Source organism: Physcomitrium patens, chromosome 3 (assembly GCF_059467195.1).
Source record: "Physcomitrium patens ecotype Gransden chromosome 3, ASM5946719v1, whole genome shotgun sequence".
In the NCBI taxonomy this organism is placed as follows: Eukaryota; Viridiplantae; Streptophyta; class Bryopsida; order Funariales; family Funariaceae; genus Physcomitrium; species Physcomitrium patens.
Genome location: NC_143412.1, coordinates 25,287,915 through 25,305,449, shown reverse-complemented (window position 1 = coordinate 25,305,449; position 17,535 = coordinate 25,287,915). Strand labels below are relative to the sequence as shown.

General features: G+C 40.2%; 1 protein-coding gene across 4 annotated transcripts; it reads right to left on the bottom strand.

Annotated features, from left to right (window-relative positions):
- Positions 1–2,528: 2,528 nt before the first annotated feature.
- Positions 2,529–16,459, bottom strand: LOC112279501 (E3 ubiquitin-protein ligase PRT6). 4 transcript variants are annotated; one of them, XM_024513998.3, is made up of 21 exons: positions 16,020–16,155; positions 15,664–15,910; positions 13,529–14,653; positions 12,321–13,175; positions 11,703–12,178; positions 11,369–11,509; positions 10,236–10,479; positions 9,208–10,041; positions 8,562–8,747; positions 7,763–8,180; positions 7,114–7,474; positions 6,845–6,896; positions 6,009–6,633; positions 5,523–5,731; positions 4,688–5,253; positions 4,334–4,441; positions 4,006–4,081; positions 3,660–3,737; positions 3,445–3,513; positions 3,103–3,230; positions 2,529–2,785 (listed from the first exon to the last, which is right to left on the bottom strand). In XM_024513998.3, exons 2-20 carry the CDS (start codon positions 15,781–15,783, stop codon positions 3,162–3,164), a joined length of 6,612 nt encoding a protein of 2,203 aa, XP_024369766.1. In that variant the 5' UTR covers positions 15,784–15,910; positions 16,020–16,155; the 3' UTR covers positions 2,529–2,785; positions 3,103–3,161. The 4 variants fall into 4 exon arrangements, with proteins under 4 accessions (XP_024369766.1, XP_024369765.1, XP_024369768.1 ...); XM_024513997.3 differs by having other exon boundaries at positions 15,664–16,459; XM_024514000.3 differs by lacking the exon at positions 16,020–16,155 and having other exon boundaries at positions 15,647–15,781.
- Positions 16,460–17,535: the final 1,076 nt, after the last annotated feature.

The window sequence follows — 17,535 nt, the reverse complement described above, 5'->3', positions numbered from 1 at the left end:
ATGCTAATAAAGATTTAATCAAATCCAAAAGAAATCTTAAAGAAATTACAAAAAAACATGAAAAAATTCTAAAGAAATATTAAAAAAATCTTAAATTAATCTTAAATAAATTTTAACCAAATTTTGTTTTAATTCTAATTGAAATCCTAATGGACCTTAACTAAATCCTAAATCAAATCCTAACTAAATCTTAAACAAAATCCTAGACAAACCTTAAATCCTAAATCCTAAATCAAATCCTAATTAAATCTTAAACAAAATCCTAGACAAACCTTAAATCCTAAATCCTAAACCTTAAATTAAATTCTAACAAATCCTAAATCTTAAGCCAAATTTTAGACAAATCCTAAATCTTAAAGCAAATCCTAACTAAAACCTAATCAACTCAAACCAATGCTAAGGTAGATTAGAATTCCAATATCTATTTATTAAACTATTGATCTTGCTTAAAAATTTATATATCTCTCAATCCAATACAATTAACAGATTGTTAAAGATCTCAAAAATATTCACTAACCTTCAAATTCCAATTTCTAAGACCTTAATCCATAAAAAAAATCACGCACTTTGATTTAACTATTTGATTGATCTTAAATTCACAACACACATCAAGTACAATTATATCCACCAATCTACAAAATTGCACCTATAGATTTGCTACAAAACTTCCAAAATTGTCCAAAATAATAATCTTATTTTATTTCACAATAATGCAAGTCATCCAAAACAACTTTGATTTTGTAAAGCTCTTACAAAGTTATTACAAATCCAAATTATAAAAAACCAATGGTCATAGAAATTCTATCAAGTTTGCTATCAAATTCCACTCTCCAATCTACCAAAGAATCCAAAAGTCATCATAGATGCATGGTTTTGAGTCTAATTTGACCCAAGTTGACAACTGGTATCAATTCTTGGCTTCTTGAGCTGATTTTTGCTAAAATATACTCTTAAATTTTTTCTATACATACCTATATTATTTTATTTTCCAATCTACTTGATTTTGTCTTATTTATGGTCCTACAAAGTAAATAGAAGCCTATTTTGTAAAAAGGCAGTAATTGTAATCTTAGTTTTGCTATCTTTTTGACTATTACCTATTTTCAAAGATATTTGTTATAATATTTTAAGATAAGATTTCTTATAATGGAATGTTTTCCTCTGTCTTTCATTCATTATTCATGTTATATCATGACAACATGTTGAATTTGTAAGACATATATCTTAACTTTAAAAACAAGTTTTCTATATGTGCATCACATAGTTAGCTTGTTCCACAAGCTATCAACACTTGTGATACATATTTAATTTCTTGACCAAGTTTTTATCTTATCAATCAACTACAAACATGTGTAATGTTATGTTTAAAAAGCTTTTTAAAAAAGCTCTTTAGAAGCTTCCTAGAAATCTTTTAGAAAAGCTTCCTAAAAACACGTTTGTGAAGCTTTTAGGAAGCTTTTTTAAAAGATAATACAAAATTAATCTATTTTATCTACTTCTATTTAATAATAGAGGTAGTTATTAGAATAAATATATATATTCATGATAGGCTATGTACTTTCAAAGTATGTATATTAAAAAAAAATCATCAATGAATTATTATACTTGTTATTAATTCTAAACTTTACAAAATTTTGTCTTGTGCTTGCTTGTTACCTTGAGAGTACAAATAACAAATTAAAAAATTAATAAATTTTGAATTTATAAATAATAAATATCTAAACTTGTAAACAAAACTTAATTACCTAAACTATTATTTGCAACACGTATTAAGCTTTTAAAGATCAATCCACTTAAATATTACTTATGAAAATAATATTTATATAAATTTTACAATAGAAGATTGTTAAATAAATCCATGTTTTCATTTAATAGTTCCATGCTTGACAAAGAATATAGTAATCATGATGAATGTGATATTTTTTATTGGTTATAGATCTAACAATAGAAAAACAAATCTAAATGTCATTTTTTTATAATTATTATTAGGACATTGATTAAGATGGGTGGATTGATTTAATAAAAACTTGGTTCTAATTAATATTCCCCTATTTTTTGAATCATTAATAAGGATTGAAACTAAACATATGAATAGACATGTAAATTCTTTTTAATTATATTACATGTTTAGTAATGTATTTGTACAATAAATGTAGATAATTTCATAAAATTAATTATACCTTTTGCACAATTTTAATTCTTCTAAAGGCTAAACTTGAAACCCTAGTTATTAAATGGTATCCATATTAGCAACTCACAATTTCTATTCTAATTTTTTTACTATTCATTGAATAATAAAGTATCTAAGATGATGTGATAAATGTTCATGTGATGTTCTAATTCTCTGGTCTGCATTTGAAATCTTACAAATACAATACTAACCATCCTTAAAATGATTAGTTTGAATATTATGCTGATTCAGATAATAAAATAAATTGATGTAAAATTATGACAACTGTGCAAGAATCATACAACAGGTGGAACTTAAAATTGCATGAATTTTGGATTTCGTCAGTTATGAGTTGGGATTTTCACAAGACGTAAATTGCTAGTACGTTGTAGAATTCATAGACTGTTTGATCAATACATGTTCGAATCTTTGTTCCGTGTTGCTTAAACGCAGATTCTCTGTTGCATTTGTAAAACAACGGCAATGCAACTTCCATGTCTTTAATCTTGTCCATAAAGCTCATAAAGCTCATGTAGACTAGAGATTCTATTCAAGCACACCCAGCAATAGCTCTATGTCACTGATTACCTCCATTCTGGTTGAACAAATAGAGAGCTGCAACAGGAATTAAAGAACTGGTTAGAAATGCGAATAAATATCATAGAATTGACTTTAGACATTCCATAGAAAGCATCACGATCACATTCATCATAAACGAAAAACCATTACTGCTTCAGAAGCACCAAGTGGACATTTTTATTGGGAAACTGGAGAGCATTCATAGATCAGCAAGCACAGAAACACCACCAAAGAGTAACGAATCATGTAAACATAAAGAGAAGCACCAAAATATCAGCAGATGAGAAAAAAAATACTCAACCACGTCGATAATCAAAAGATTTAGAGAGGCCGAAGAACCTTGAGCACTATACCTTTCCTAAATGGTCAGCAAAGTGAAGCATATACAGTATTAAAGGACCTCAAGTAGAAATCAAAATACAGTATCGCGTGTGGTGTGTGATAACACTGGAGAGCTGTAATCAAGTCCATGAGCTGCCACCTGCAAATCATCCAAATCAGTGAGGCTCTATTGTAACAGAGGCAGCTAGTCAACCAACAAGAGAAGCAGAAGAAGGGTGAAATCGCTACATCTTATATGCAGTGGTTGAAGGTGTTCGATTTCTAGGTTATTGGTGGTACTCAAACTTATGCACACAGAAGAAATTTAGTTATTGCATCTCCTTTAAGACACTTCAATTTCGTCTCCAGCATACCATAGCAGTAAGAGCAGAATATCTTTCTTCACTCAAATATAAAGGTCTCCCTCTCCGCAACTCAATGTCCTGCAGCAAATTTGATAAAAAAACTAAAATGTTTAGACTTCAAAGTATACAAGCGAATACATTTGGCCGATATATCATGAATCGAAATTACCCATATGCTAGACAAGATAAATAAGGATTGTTTGCAAGACAACCGTATATCATACCTCTTCTCCGAAAGCATCAAGATATGGTGATGGCCACATAGCTTGCCGCTCGCACCGTTGCAAAAGAATATTAGTCCTCTGAAAGAGAATCTAAACTTTCAGTTGTCTGTCACCTTTACTGCGCCTTAAGTACCGTTTCTATACATGTTATGCGGTACCAAGAATGGCTACAAGATGGCACAAATGGTTCACTTGGTAATGAGTGAACAATCAACTACATGCATCTAACAAACTAGACTCCATAGTATTAGATAAAAATAGGATGATATATATTCTGGCTCCTTCTCGCTGCCCAAGGTTATGTAGTGCAGCAGCTTTTTTAAGTACAACTTACAAAAGAACTTACCCGCAACATCAAAAATACGCCTATGCCTGCTCCACAAACCATGGCGTGCCTGTAGCACTCTCCTTGCCGATTCACGCTGTTACACACAGAAACGCATCAAATGACTTCCTTACAAGACTTTTCATGATAGAAATACCAAGCAGCGAATTATCACAAGTTGAAGGATGATGGTAAAATCTCATTTCTCAGTAGCCAGTGCTGAGCGGATCTAATTTGATTCTGATGCACTCGTCCGTCCCGAAACTGATTCAGATCTTACAAGCTTTGCTCCGCAAACCCCTAGTTGACTAGCGAATGAACGTTTTAGTAAAACGTGGGAAGGAAAGACCTGCAACAAGGCCGTGGACCGACTGCACAACAGAGGTCTCCACACAAAAGGCATAAAGCAGGCCTATCAGGGACTGTCTTGCACCGAGGACACCGTTCTTTAACATATCTGCACGAGAGATTTATTCAGCTTTGAAACAAACCTCAGTCACTTGTTTGCATGAGCTTCACCCTTTCAAGAATTTGCAAGGAACAACAACCAAATGCATCACAAACATCAACCAAGGAATAGAAAAATGTACATCGAAAGCATCAAGAATGAACCAATGGTATTCTTTTCTTCAAACCCATTGTACCGACAAGAACATATGTCCTAATGACATCATTTCTGAACTTAACACAAGTAGATACATACCTTTGCAGAAGTTCCTGAAACAGACGTGGCAGGTGCATCAATCTGAACGGGGCAGCTGTCCTCAAACGGGGACCACTACGCAAGTATCTCATACCTGTATCAATCTTCACATGACTGCACCACCTTAACACAATGTTCTGAACTAAATCTTCTTCGAGGATTTTAGTTAAATATGGAATACAGAAGGTACTTTCCAGCTGGTCCAACTCTTCCATATCCTGCAGGACTTGACTCTGTGAATCTCCTGAATCAGTGAAAGATGACGAAGAACCTTCTGGAATACTATGTTCCTGAGGTAGCTCCCACTGGTGAGCTCTACCAACAGGAAGTACTTGTGATGAGCCGGCCATCAAATTCTGCAGCAAGTAACAGCTGCGAAGAAAAGGCAGCGTCAAGCGCCTGATTGCAACCAACGGTAGACTTGCAGGATTAAATACATTCTCGTGATACGATGAAGGTTGAAGACATGTTCCAACCAAGCTAGCATGGATAGATGCCACGAACGACATGGTTGTTGGCCCCAACACTGTGTCTAAAGTTAAGAATGCACCGGCTTGCGCAATAACCTGTTGCCAAATACAATATTGACAGTTGATGCACAAAACGTTAGGTAATGTAGCATGAAATCACCGAATAGCATTTCACACAGTAACACTATCTGAAACGTGGACACAGATAGTAAAGAAACCAACTCCTAACGATTGTCTCACTTCAGATCACAAACACCAAAAGAAACGATTAGAGCTTCTAGGGAATAATCTAGCACCTAGTTCGCCGAATAGTGTGTCCCAAAATATCTCTTAGAAGAGGCACTATTCTCAAGAGCAGGCAATACCTGGGTGACGGACACCAAATAAAAAAGATGCACAAGTGCAGTAAATGGGGCTCCATTCGCAGGGAATGGTAATGGTAGGCAAAAGAGCAGCCACAGGAACGATGAAAAGGGATCGTGAACTAGCACTGGATCCGCCAGCCTTTTCCAAAATTGTACATCTGCTGCATCGTGTCCCTTATCAAGATACTGCAAAAGCGAAGAAAAATTGCCTGCACGACAAATACCATCCTTGAACAGAATCAGAACTTCCTAAATCTGCGCACCAAAGACAGTAGACCTCTGTAGTTATCAGGTAGTTCTTGACGTTCTGTTAACCACCGAAAACGAATATACTAAAAACATATTAACTTCAAGATGGTGACCAGAAAATAAAGGGAAAAGTCATCGCAGGCCATTGAGCCAATTTACAATGTAAGGGAGTTCCGATCGAGCATATACCCATGCAACTCAGAAAATCAGTTGGTCTTTCTTGTGTTCATTCCATACCATGTAATGCTTTTTCCGCAAACAAGTCCCTGGAGATGCCGTTGGCGATAGAGTCCCGCAACAACTGCATGCCTCTTGCTCTTAGTAGAACAGCCTGATGACTCTGGCTTTGTGTGGCTTTGGCAGCATGAAGCAGAAGGGGTAAAATGGAACCATGTGTTGCATCACCCGCATCGACTAAGGCGACCAAGCCACTGGCAGAATTCTCAGAGATTTTGTTACTCCTGGCAGCCAACTCTGCAGACATGAGCGAGTATCTCAAGACGTCCCAAAGTAGTAGGCTTTGATGTACTCGACCATGCGTAACAGTATTGAACTGGTCCTTTCCAGGATAAAACAATCCCCAAAGTCGCTTTGCAAGATCCTCTAAAACTCCCTTCACTGTATCAGGGAGTTGTGGATCAACCACTTTCCGAAAACCAGACTTGGAAACTAATTCTTCCGCTTTGATGAGCATACGCAATGCATGCTCCAACTGCAGCATAGGCGGGCCATCAGAGGTGCTACTCACTGAAATTTGTGGTATGCTTGAGGATTTGAATGGATTATTCAATCCCGTATGCCCCGGTAGAACTGGGAGAACTGCATTTGCAAGCCGCCTACAAACAGGGCAAAGGAACTCTCCCTGCCACCAAAGAATAACACAAGCGCACACATATGAAGCATCCTCCCAGTTAAGTCATTCTCAGCATGGTTTTATCTGCAACTGTCCGTAGAAGATATGGAATAAACTTGATTTACCACATAAAGCACATGTAAAGATATAAAGTGGATATAGATCATCCAAAATCACTACTGAAGAAACATTTAAAGCGAGATATGATAAAAGACCATACCAGATCAGGATCCACAATCTGTACTCCTTCAAATAGAGCTCTGCTATGATATCTATGGCACAAGCAAACAGGAGACTGAATTATGCTAATTGAGATTATTGGTAAATTCGCAGGAGTTGACCATGTTGGTACCATTCCATGTATAACAGTTTGACTACGTAGCAAAATATTGACGCAGACAAAGTGGTACATATTAGGATGCTTGAACCTCACGAAGCAAAGAAACCCGACTGTTTTCAAATTTAATTGCAAATCTCAGAGACTCATACCTTTGCAACAGCGAAGAAAAGTAACGGTCTCGACAGTCTTGATGAACGGCATGTCCACATGCAGAAAGATAGACGCCCACTGTATCATTCACGCCTGTGCTGTTGTATAATGCCGCTTCGATAATTGGTGGAGCGTTACGTGAGCCAACCCTCCTCGCAAGTGTCAGAGCACCTTCTCTCCCTTGATCTGCATCTACCTCTCGAGGTGAGTCTGTTCCTCGACGGACCCATTCTTGAGGTCGAGAGACAGCTGTGACATACTCTGCTAAGACAGTTGCCGCAGCAATGTCTCTGTTAATACTGCTCTCATCTAGCTCAGCCCCTCCATGACTGACGTCCCACCAGTTCAAAGGTGAGGTACCTGCGAAATTCATCAACTTTGTATCTATCAAATTGTCTAGTAGACGAAGAAATTATAAACCCAACATCAACCACGAAAAGTAATACAATGCGGAGAGTGTAAAGAGACAAACGCAATGCAGAGACAAACTTATTGTTTCAGGGGAGTACTCATTGCCTCTTAACAGCCAAACATAATAACATTCTGCATTAAGAGTATTCTCAAATATCAAAATATACTACAAAGACGTATTAAAGAGAGACGTAAAAGAATTGACAAGACAGAGATCATGGCCCTAACTTTACAGACCTGGAGAATCACTAGTCCCAGCTTCAATGCTGATTTCTGCATCAGTGATCTCACTGCTAAATTCTACTTCCTCGGAATCTGTACCAGCAAGTGGTACAGTTGCCTCTAAAGTTATTGCTGGGGTCGCACGAACTGCATTCCGCATACGTGGGGGTAATCCATTACGAAGAAGCTCCAAAAAATCCTCTCCTTCAAGAAAACGTGACCGCGTTTGAGCATCTCCCAAAGCTTCCTGTATCCAATGCCATAGCTCTGCTGGGCTCTGCAAATCTCTAGATGTGCCATCACCAACAGAAGTGCTCAAGGTGCCTGGTCCACCAGGAACCTCACCCTCTCTTTCCGCCTGAGGTGGAGGCGTAACTGCAAGACACTCCCATGATGGTGTAGTCCTCTCCGCAATTGAAAGGAGCTTAGATTTCTGACACAAGAAGTCAGCAAATCTAGATAAGAGATTGTCAAGGGCAATATGCATTCTGGTTTCATAGTCAAAGTTGAACGGTTATGAATTAAAACTTGATTTCTTCACCAACGTTATTATGATACTTCAGATTTCATTTAATAAATAATTTTCGGTTGAAAAATTTTTAAAATCATATTTTTATGCAAAATAATTTTTTATTTGAAATATGTAGGACAGGAAGTCGCCCGGTTGTTTGCGTAACGATATAATAATCAAATATTTCTTTAGGAGAACATAGGATAATGCATGATTTGGCAACAAAGTCCTTTGCAGTAGTCACACAAACTCACTCTCTCAGCATCTGAGTGAAGCATGCATTCGTGAGGTCATTGATAATACCTGAGTAAATACCAAGAAACACAATGGACTAGCACTTGCCGAATCTCGACAAAGTGCGCAGTGTACTTGAGTTTCTTTGAGCGTATCATCATTCCCCTCTTCCGACTCTCTTGTTCGTTTTGCATCTGCTTCTTCTTCAGAACGGTAATTCACGAAAAACCGCTCTTGTGCAGCTTTCATTTTTGCCTACCATCCACAACTGACAGGTTAAAACTCTAATATCGTATACAATTATATGCATCAAATCATCTAATCTTTGAAATATGGATAAGATTAACTTAAAACCATTCAGCTTTTAGGCCTTGAATTCAATTCGCCAATTCAGATAGCAAAAATACTGCGTGTAAAACTCTCTCGCGTCAACTAGCTTGATGATGTGTGATGAAATTGAAAGAAAACAGGGAGAACCTAAGATTGAAGTGAAGACCAGCATAAACTTCGGAGATTGCATCCCTACACTATGCTTGCCCGTTCTCTTCTACCTGTTTGTAAGTGGGCTATAGGATACACCGTTGTCTGAGGAAGCTCAGAGATGGGAATTCTGCCCAATAATATTGAAATATTTCATTGAATAATGTACTGAAAGTGTAAAACTGCAAGCAGTTCACAGGAAGTAGATGACAAAAATGATAGACCAGCATCTTACCATCGCAGCTGCCTGACGTTCTCGAGCCAAAGCTCTTGTTCTGGTCAATTCAGAAACTGAGGAATCATCCTCACAACTGTTGCCCCCCGAACCGTCTACCTGCTGTGTGGCTCCAGTAGTTGATGTACGCTCCAATATTTCAGGAGCTAGCAATTCAATCTCACTCATGCAATTCTGATTTAATTCGCCAAATCGCCTTAGAAGACTCTTAATCAAGCCTCCAATATTGTAATTGCCAATAGCGGAGGTTGTCATAGTGTCTCCAGTATTGTTCTTACGCAAAAGCAGTACTAGTAAGGAGAGCATGCTCTGATCCTCCTCCATCGTACTTCCATCTTCTAGTGCTACTTCAACTTTTTCCACAGAACCCAGAAGCAGTGGTGGGACATCCTCGGCGTAATCGCCAGTGGAAGTACTCGCACCATCTGAATACACATTGAGATCAAGAGATGGACAAATTGTCGATTTAGCTCCACACACGGTGTCTCCAACTGCCAACTTGTATGCAACACAAACGTCGAGTGCTAAAGCTAACAGATGCAGTGCACTAAGGAGCAGCCCCTCTGGTGCTCGTGATTTAGATAAATTCTCAGCAAAGGCGGCATGGAAGAATATGGAACGAAGCATATCATGAACTCGTCGAGAGATGATGATTCGGCCCAAATTTTGCATCTGCTTAAATGGCTGCTTCCACCGAGGTAATTGAGCAATCACTGCAGGAGTTTTACATGCTCGCAAGTAACGATCTTCGGCTAATTGGAGCTCCCGGGGAATCCAGCGTGGGTGATAAAGGTCTAATTCACACCAACAACTTTCTCTCAAAACATACTTCCCCTGGTAACCAAGAGCCATGTGTAAGTCAGAGAAAATCGCTTGAAGCATATCTCTAATTTTAGCATTAGTCACTAACTCGTAATGATGTCTAAAGCAACAAAGAGCATCTGCTAATGGCATTTGACAGATATGCAAGTGGTATAAAAATAAAACGTTTTAGCTCCAGTCTTGAAAAAGTCCAGTACAAAATCAACCTGCTGCATCCCAGATGGATTACGATACGTAGCCACCGCATTAAGGCATTCTTGAACACGTTTGCTCTCTTGTAAACGTGGCGGTAAAGCCTTTAATAAAGCACTGTGAGTAGCATCTCCAACGGCTAGCCTCAGGACAAGTTCCCGTCGTAATGCCTCAACTTCAGTCAGTCCACAATAACCACGCTCCGAGACTAACCTGATCATCATAACTAATAGCTCCTGTGCCAGAGTCACTTCATACCTGAATTCATAGGTGATCAAAATATCACTAATCGCTCATTACCACCTTGACACCTGAAGATTTTCTGCCACATTCTTGCAAGCAAACCCATGGTTGCGCAGAGTTAATCACACTGAGTTGAAAGGACTGTTCTTCTCAGTTCATTAGCTAGGGATGATTGCGGTATCGCCTATGCATCTCGGGCTTACTAAACAGAAGACTCATGCAATGAGTCTGAGATTCTAACCCAGGATATCATCCAAAACCTTCTATGGCTAAACTAAATTCAATGAGAACATCGAACATGGCATTTTCTAACTTAGAAGAAAAACAAAACAAAACAAAACGAAACGAAAAAATCATTCGAACAGTAATGTGCCTCTCTTATGCATGAAGGTCTTATCGGTCTCGACGCTAATAAGACCAAGTACACTCACAGCATGTCTACACTCAACACCTTCCAGAAAAACCTCAACCTGATGTATGACTAAGGATTGAAATGGATACGTAATTCTGTTCTAGATCTCCATGTCGTAAGTACTGCCGAAATTAAGGAAAGGTTGTTGACCACGGTGGACCACAAGGCAAAAGCCCAATTTGTGGACACTGTGGCATAACTGCACGATTATTATCGACAATCATAATTCAGCACAATTGCCTGCCAGTTGAGGCATTTATTGCATGGCTACCACCTAATCAAAGATCTCCGTTGAACCTAAACCTACACTAGACATAACTAAATGAAGTCAGTTCAAAGAGAGCGATAGTGAATGTATGTGTGCAAAGTGCCGGAGATAAGTCGCATTAGATAAGTCCGTACAGTAACAGCACAACAGACAAAAGTTGAATTTCATCTGGTCTTGCAAAAACATAATCACTAATTCGACAAAACCAGTTGGGAAAATCATACTCATTTGGGCGCCAGAGTACAAGTGTGAAGAAATCAGACAATGCGAACCGAGCTTGAAGACGTTCAACAAACTCTTCAGATGGTGCCATTACTGCGCAACACTGCAGCAAGAACAAATCGAGCTCGAGACCATCCTCACACCTGATAACAACACCACTATGAGCGTCAATTCTTCACCATTTTGAACCAGTTCTACATCATACGCCACAAACCAACGAAATACTTGACATGCAAATCCAGCCTTTGCTTGTTCAGCTCATTTTTCCAACTCACAACAAAATGTGGAGTCCAAACATCATATCTGAAATAATTTGAGCACTGACGTACAGCTTACCAATGTACCGAATGGTAGAGGTCAAACAGACCACTGGTTGAGTGTCCATTGCGACGCCACATACCAGCTTGAACTTGAGCACATAAAACTTGCAGACGAAGAGGATGCTCCATGAGTACAGATATAAACCCTGCCATCTGCAAACCTGGTGGGAACATGTGTCCCAAAGAGTTCCTGCCAGGAGTATGGATACTTGCAGACGTGAAAGCCGTACCATCGGATGCTTCAGTATTCACAGCATGAAGATCCAGAGCCTTGTGGAGTAGCAGTCCAAGCATACGATGCAGTGGAATATGAAAGGATACCTCCTGACGACTAACATCAAAATCTATAAATACCCACTCTTCATCTTTGTATACTGCTATAGGTGCTGGTTGCACTGCTTCTGAGCCCATCCACCATTCTGTACCACCAGCGTCTGTCTCTAGGCCTGCTCCACCAATATCTACATTTTCTTCCGATTCAAAAACCGTTGCCTGAAATGCAAGTCGTGGTAAGTCTAGATAATACTTGTATTCACTAAAAGCTGGCTGAGCTCATTGTGCGGGAATGACAAAGCGTACGAAGCACACAATATTTGACACATGAAAGGGACAAGAGTGAAGAACTTGTTCCTACCCCTAAAACATCAACATCCATATCCGCGGTCGAATTCCTCGAAGCAGCAGTGGTATCAAAAGCATCTTCTCGAACAGCATCGGACCACACCCGTGGCTCAAGCACTTGAAAGCGCCTGGTACGTCGTAACCAGTCACGAAATTTACTCACTCGCGATGGAGAACCTTCCTCTTCACAATGCCCTGGCCTTGAGCCTTCTCTAGCAACATCTAAAGCAAGCCAGGTGTCAAGAACTTGAATGCATTCAGAGATGAGCCACGCCAAAGAAGCTGGTATCGTCATACTTGAATGCGAGACATCCCCAACATCCACTTTCTCAGTTGAATATGGTGCTCTCCCACTATAAGCATTTTCCACAGCATTAACTGTAACAGTGACATCACGCATTTCCACATCTGGTCCAGAAGGACCACCACTGCTCGTCAATACTGTCATGTTAGGTTCACTCATAGTGCATCCAACTTTGTCAAGTCGGCTGACAGAGTCTCTACTACTCGACGCCTCACTCCCGAATCCAGAGCAAGCACTCGATTTGGATAGAGGCATCTGCTCCAAGCCCAAGGATGCATTAGAAGCTTCAGCTGCCCCTGCAACAAAGAAAGGATGGATGGTAGCCATTTGATTCTCCAAAAAATAGGCTGAGCCCCAATCGTCATTTTCTTCTTCCACCTGATTACTCGTAATCCGCCGCTGCGGATACATGCCTTGAACCAAGGCAAGCATGTGTAGCCACGCTCTCGTGAGTTCAGGTCTTCTTTCTGCTACATACTTTGACACCTCCAAATGACTCATCACATATCTTATGTCCTCAAGCATTCTGAAATACAGACGTTTAGCAACTGGACCCTTGCTTACCTGAAATGGAGATCAACAGTGGCACAAAAGAAATCTCAGGAATGAAAAACGGTATTTGTTCCTCATGTCAGAATCATTAAGAACTACACTACTCCATGTTGAAACGAGGATCGCACAACTACTAAGATTCTAAAACAACTCCAAAGAGGGACAAATCGAGTGATTAAAACTAGCATCGGAAACGATCATGCAAAATAATATTTTGACCTATTTACAAATAACACGAATAATCACATGGCCGTCAAGCACGTCCGTATTGCAGAACTTATTTCTGAGCACTATCAAGCAAACTTGTCGCATTTCTCACAAGCTCGAACCCTTCATGAACCAAGGAAAGGGGTTACAAGACTTACCAAAAGTCGACCATCCTCTCCAGAACAGGCACGGAAGAATTCTTTGAGAGTGTCAAGCAGCATATCTAAAAGTCTCGACTCCATAACCAATTTCGGTGTGAGAGTAGGAACTGTAAAAATCTGTACAGAAAAGCTGTTGAGAATAGTCTGCTCACGATATTTGCTTATGGCGGGGCTTCCAGTTGATGCATTTTCTTCTGCAACAGAGTCTTGGAAGAATTTGGGATAGTGCGAAATGAAAACTTGCGCGAATGAAAGTTTGAAATTGCTGTCCCCTAGAAGCTTATATAACAACTCGTGCAAAGATGTTCTGACAGACTTTGGTAAGAAATACTCTGTGTTCATCAATGAATCCAGTATCCCTGATTCATTTTTGCCCATGAGCTCTGCCGTGAATGCCAGCATAGGTTCTCCATAACTACAAAACTCTAGTAACAACTCAATAAACACCACCGAAAGTTGCGATGCCACTTTCTCCTCTTCTGTTAGATCGCTCCATTTCTTAGACTTCCCTTCCATCACAGCATCGGCTGCCTTCAACCTTTGAACCCAATGAACCAAGAGTGCTTCAAGTATTGGAGCAGCGACCTCTATGATGGAGGATGGCAAGGGAACCGCCTGACCAAAACCGCAATGCCTCGAGCAAAACCCAGACTGTTTCCAGGCTGTCATGTCCCCACAATCACAGCACCCTCCTCCAGTGCGAATCATACAGTAGTCGTGTGTCGAGTGATTGCCAAGTTGAAAGCAAGGCACACATATGGCACAAGTAGGATCATGCTCACAAGTACGACATCTGTATGCAATGTCGTTAACACCCCAGACAGCTCCACAGACGCCTCTTGCACCTCCACTACCTCCCAAAACAACCTGTGGTTCACCCTGAAACATAGCCCACCTCACCCATTTAACTGCATCCCTGCACTGATTCAAAAACTCCTTCCTCGTGCCGGGTCCTTGAGTCTCATCAGCGTTTAGTGCAGAGGCAGTTTGCAGTTCTTCTGGGCCAGGAAACAGGCTACTCATCACTACTGGCAGCTGAAGGCTGTGGTTTTTCAGGTAGTCTGCGACCCCTGCTTGACCCCTTTCTACATATTCTGCCGGCACTCCGCACTTGATCAATCTCTGTAGACACAAACACAAACTACAACGTCAACTTCTTAGCACAACCGGCTGAATTCGCAATGATTACAAATTATCACTATTTCACAAAAACCATGAAAATATAAAAACAAAATGAACCTTGAAAAAGAAAAAGAAAAAGACATCGCAAGCATTTAATCAGTTACAATTCCTAATCCGATAACACTAATTTCCAATCAACAGATATTCAGCTAATCCTCAAAGCTAGAAACCTCTCAAGCGCATATAAATATGTAATTAGAATCTATGCAGTGCTTGATACATACAAATGCTGATGGATGCACTTGATTCTATCGTTCACACATTTATCGAAGTAACAGGAAATCCCCGCATTCTATCCTTGAAGTCCCGACGGTTTTCAAGGGCATAAAACAAAGCACTCTTTCAACTACACGCAACTTGCACTGAAAAGCAATACAAAAAGTTTCAATAAAACATCCCGAGAGTGCGCCTACTTGGCAATATTTAAAACCAGATTTCTTGCGACTGGCTAAGCTGTCAAGATAGTGCTTCCAGTCAGTGCAAGAGTAGATGAGGAGTCTAAAGACGGCAACCTCCTCATATCCTGCACTTCACTCACTTAAGTTGTCAGTCAGGTGTTTCAATCCTAAGACACGACTGCAACCTGCTATCCCCATTGGAAAAATGCTGCGTTAGTGAGTGACACTTTTGCTGAATCCCACTGCTACGGGTTCAAGTAATTACTTGTCGCGCAAAGACTACACAGACAGTAGACAATTCTCTTCACTAATTCCCACCGTGTACATTGATTCAAAGTATAAAAGAAGAACTCCGGATATAATTGGGCAGCGCAGTGTTGAGTGTAAAACGAATATCATTATCAATCAAAAGGTTCAAGGATTGTGCTTCAAATTCATATTGCAATTGAATGTGGAAAAACGTTCATTGGAGGAATCAAGTAAAATGTGATCCAAAGATATAACCATCCAACAAAAATTTGAACTTTATTTATACATATTTGAGAAACTAACTCGGATGATAGCTTCCATGGAGCTCGAAGAGTTGGCCGAGATCACGGTGCTGCCGATGGTGGAGGTGTTTCCAGTACTGGTCCCAGCAGACGCACTGCCTCCTGTAAGATGACCTTCCATGGCGCCCGGCCCTTCTGCAACAACCTATTTCCACTTCCGCGCGCACATTATTCACAACAATCACTCCACCTTGAAACTGCCTCCACCTCCTCGCTTGCCCCTTCTCTCTCCCACCATCATCTCAAAACTGTTTTTCCGCCCAATTTCGTTCAGGTCCACACCGCAATCACAACAGAAACGAAAAAGAAAGGAAAAAAAAGAAAGAAAGACAGAAAGACAAATCTTGCTCACGCAACTATCATTATCCCTCTACCGCTTTGGTTCTTCCCTTCGTTTCTCGCTACTGCAACTCTCGTCCTCCACAGCACCACAAGCTCCCCCTCATCGCCACTCCTCGCACAAATCCAAGTCCGGTCCACACCGCTTCCAAGAAGCTAATCCCTCGAAATCTCGACGTCTATAGTCGAAAAATCTCGCCAAATCTCCCCGTCGACGAAGAGACACGATGCAGAAACGCCAACTCAACTCTCTACTGATTGAAGAATTCGTATCCTCACCACAGTCGAGTTCGCTCGTTTAATCGCAGATTTTAAACTGGAAATTTGGACGCCAGGCGCAGTAATTTTCGAAAGTCCATGACTACGGTCGAATTCCCCGATGGATGGAGGATCCCGGAGGCGCGATGCTGGAGGGGTGCAGGCTCTCAACGCAGCAGGCGAAGCAGCTCTTCGTTCACTGAGTCTCGTGTGCTCTCTCTCTCTCTCCCTTTCTCTTTGTCCCTCTCTTGGGAGGTCAGGGCCCTGGGCCGGGTCACCCGACCCGCTGGCCCGGGCCAACCTTCCTCCAGATACCCTTCCTCCCTCACTCTCCTCTAAAAGGTATTTTCCAGGGCTGCCACCACAGACTTGTCCCCTATTTCCGCGCAAGCCTCAGCAAAAGAAATAAATAAATAAACATTAATGAAGACTTGGCATGACGTTGCTACCTCCATATCCCCAATGATGAAAAGCTCGTGTTCCTTTTCTTACGGGCCCCCAAAAGGGATTGACCCTTCATTTATCTCCCCACTTGAAGTACACATCATTTAATTATAAGGAAATAGCCCAGATATTGTCCGAAAACTAGATGAGACAAAACCTCTTTTTGCACCCAAACGGATGAAATTCTTGCATAGCTAATGAACCCCTTAATTTATTTTTTATTAGAGTAAAATAGTAAAAGAATGTGCTTTTGCAATCTGGATTCCAGGTTTTTTTTCTCTTTTTTTCTCTTTTTTTCTCTTTTTTTTTCCCTGAACTGTTCGCCACTCCCAACAAAAAGAATCCAACCAGTTTAACACAAGGACACAAGGCCATACCCAATTGTAACCTCAGCTTAAGGTGTGGAGACTCTCTTATCTCTGTACTTAACATAATCCACATCTCTAAACCACCAAGTCCTAAGTGAGATACTCTACTTACTAACTATTCCATGGACACAACAAGGAGGGAGGCAAGTTGATTAGTAAGTAGACTTGTGCACACATATATATGTATATATATATATATATATATATATGTGTGTGTGTGTGTGTGTGAGTGTGTTTTTTTGTTTTGTGTAGTTTTGCACAGAATAGCTGTCCATGTAGGATACAAACTCTAGGGCTGCCAGCTTGCATGAGAACTTACTGATGTCATCAGGCATCAGCCCTGACTTATCTATCATCTATTTAACTATACTTTTTGCATTGGCAGGGGAACTTTTGAAGGGTTGCGAAGAATAATAACAATGCATACACAATACAGAGTGATCTACGAGGTTTCTGGCCGAGGA

Bases quoted from the DNA above. Each gene is read 5' to 3' on its own strand.
- LOC112279501 (XM_024513997.3), bottom strand. From the start codon at position 15,783: ATGGAAGGTCATCTTACAGGAGGCAGTGCGTCTGCTGGGACCAGTACT. The intron at 7,475-7,762 runs GTCTGTAAAGTT...TGAATTTCGCAG, and splicing joins TGGGACTAGTGATTCTCCAG to GTACCTCACCTTTGAACTGG. The intron at 6,897-7,113 runs GTATGAGTCTCT...CTTGTGCCATAG, and splicing joins TTTTCTTCGCTGTTGCAAAG to ATATCATAGCAGAGCTCTAT.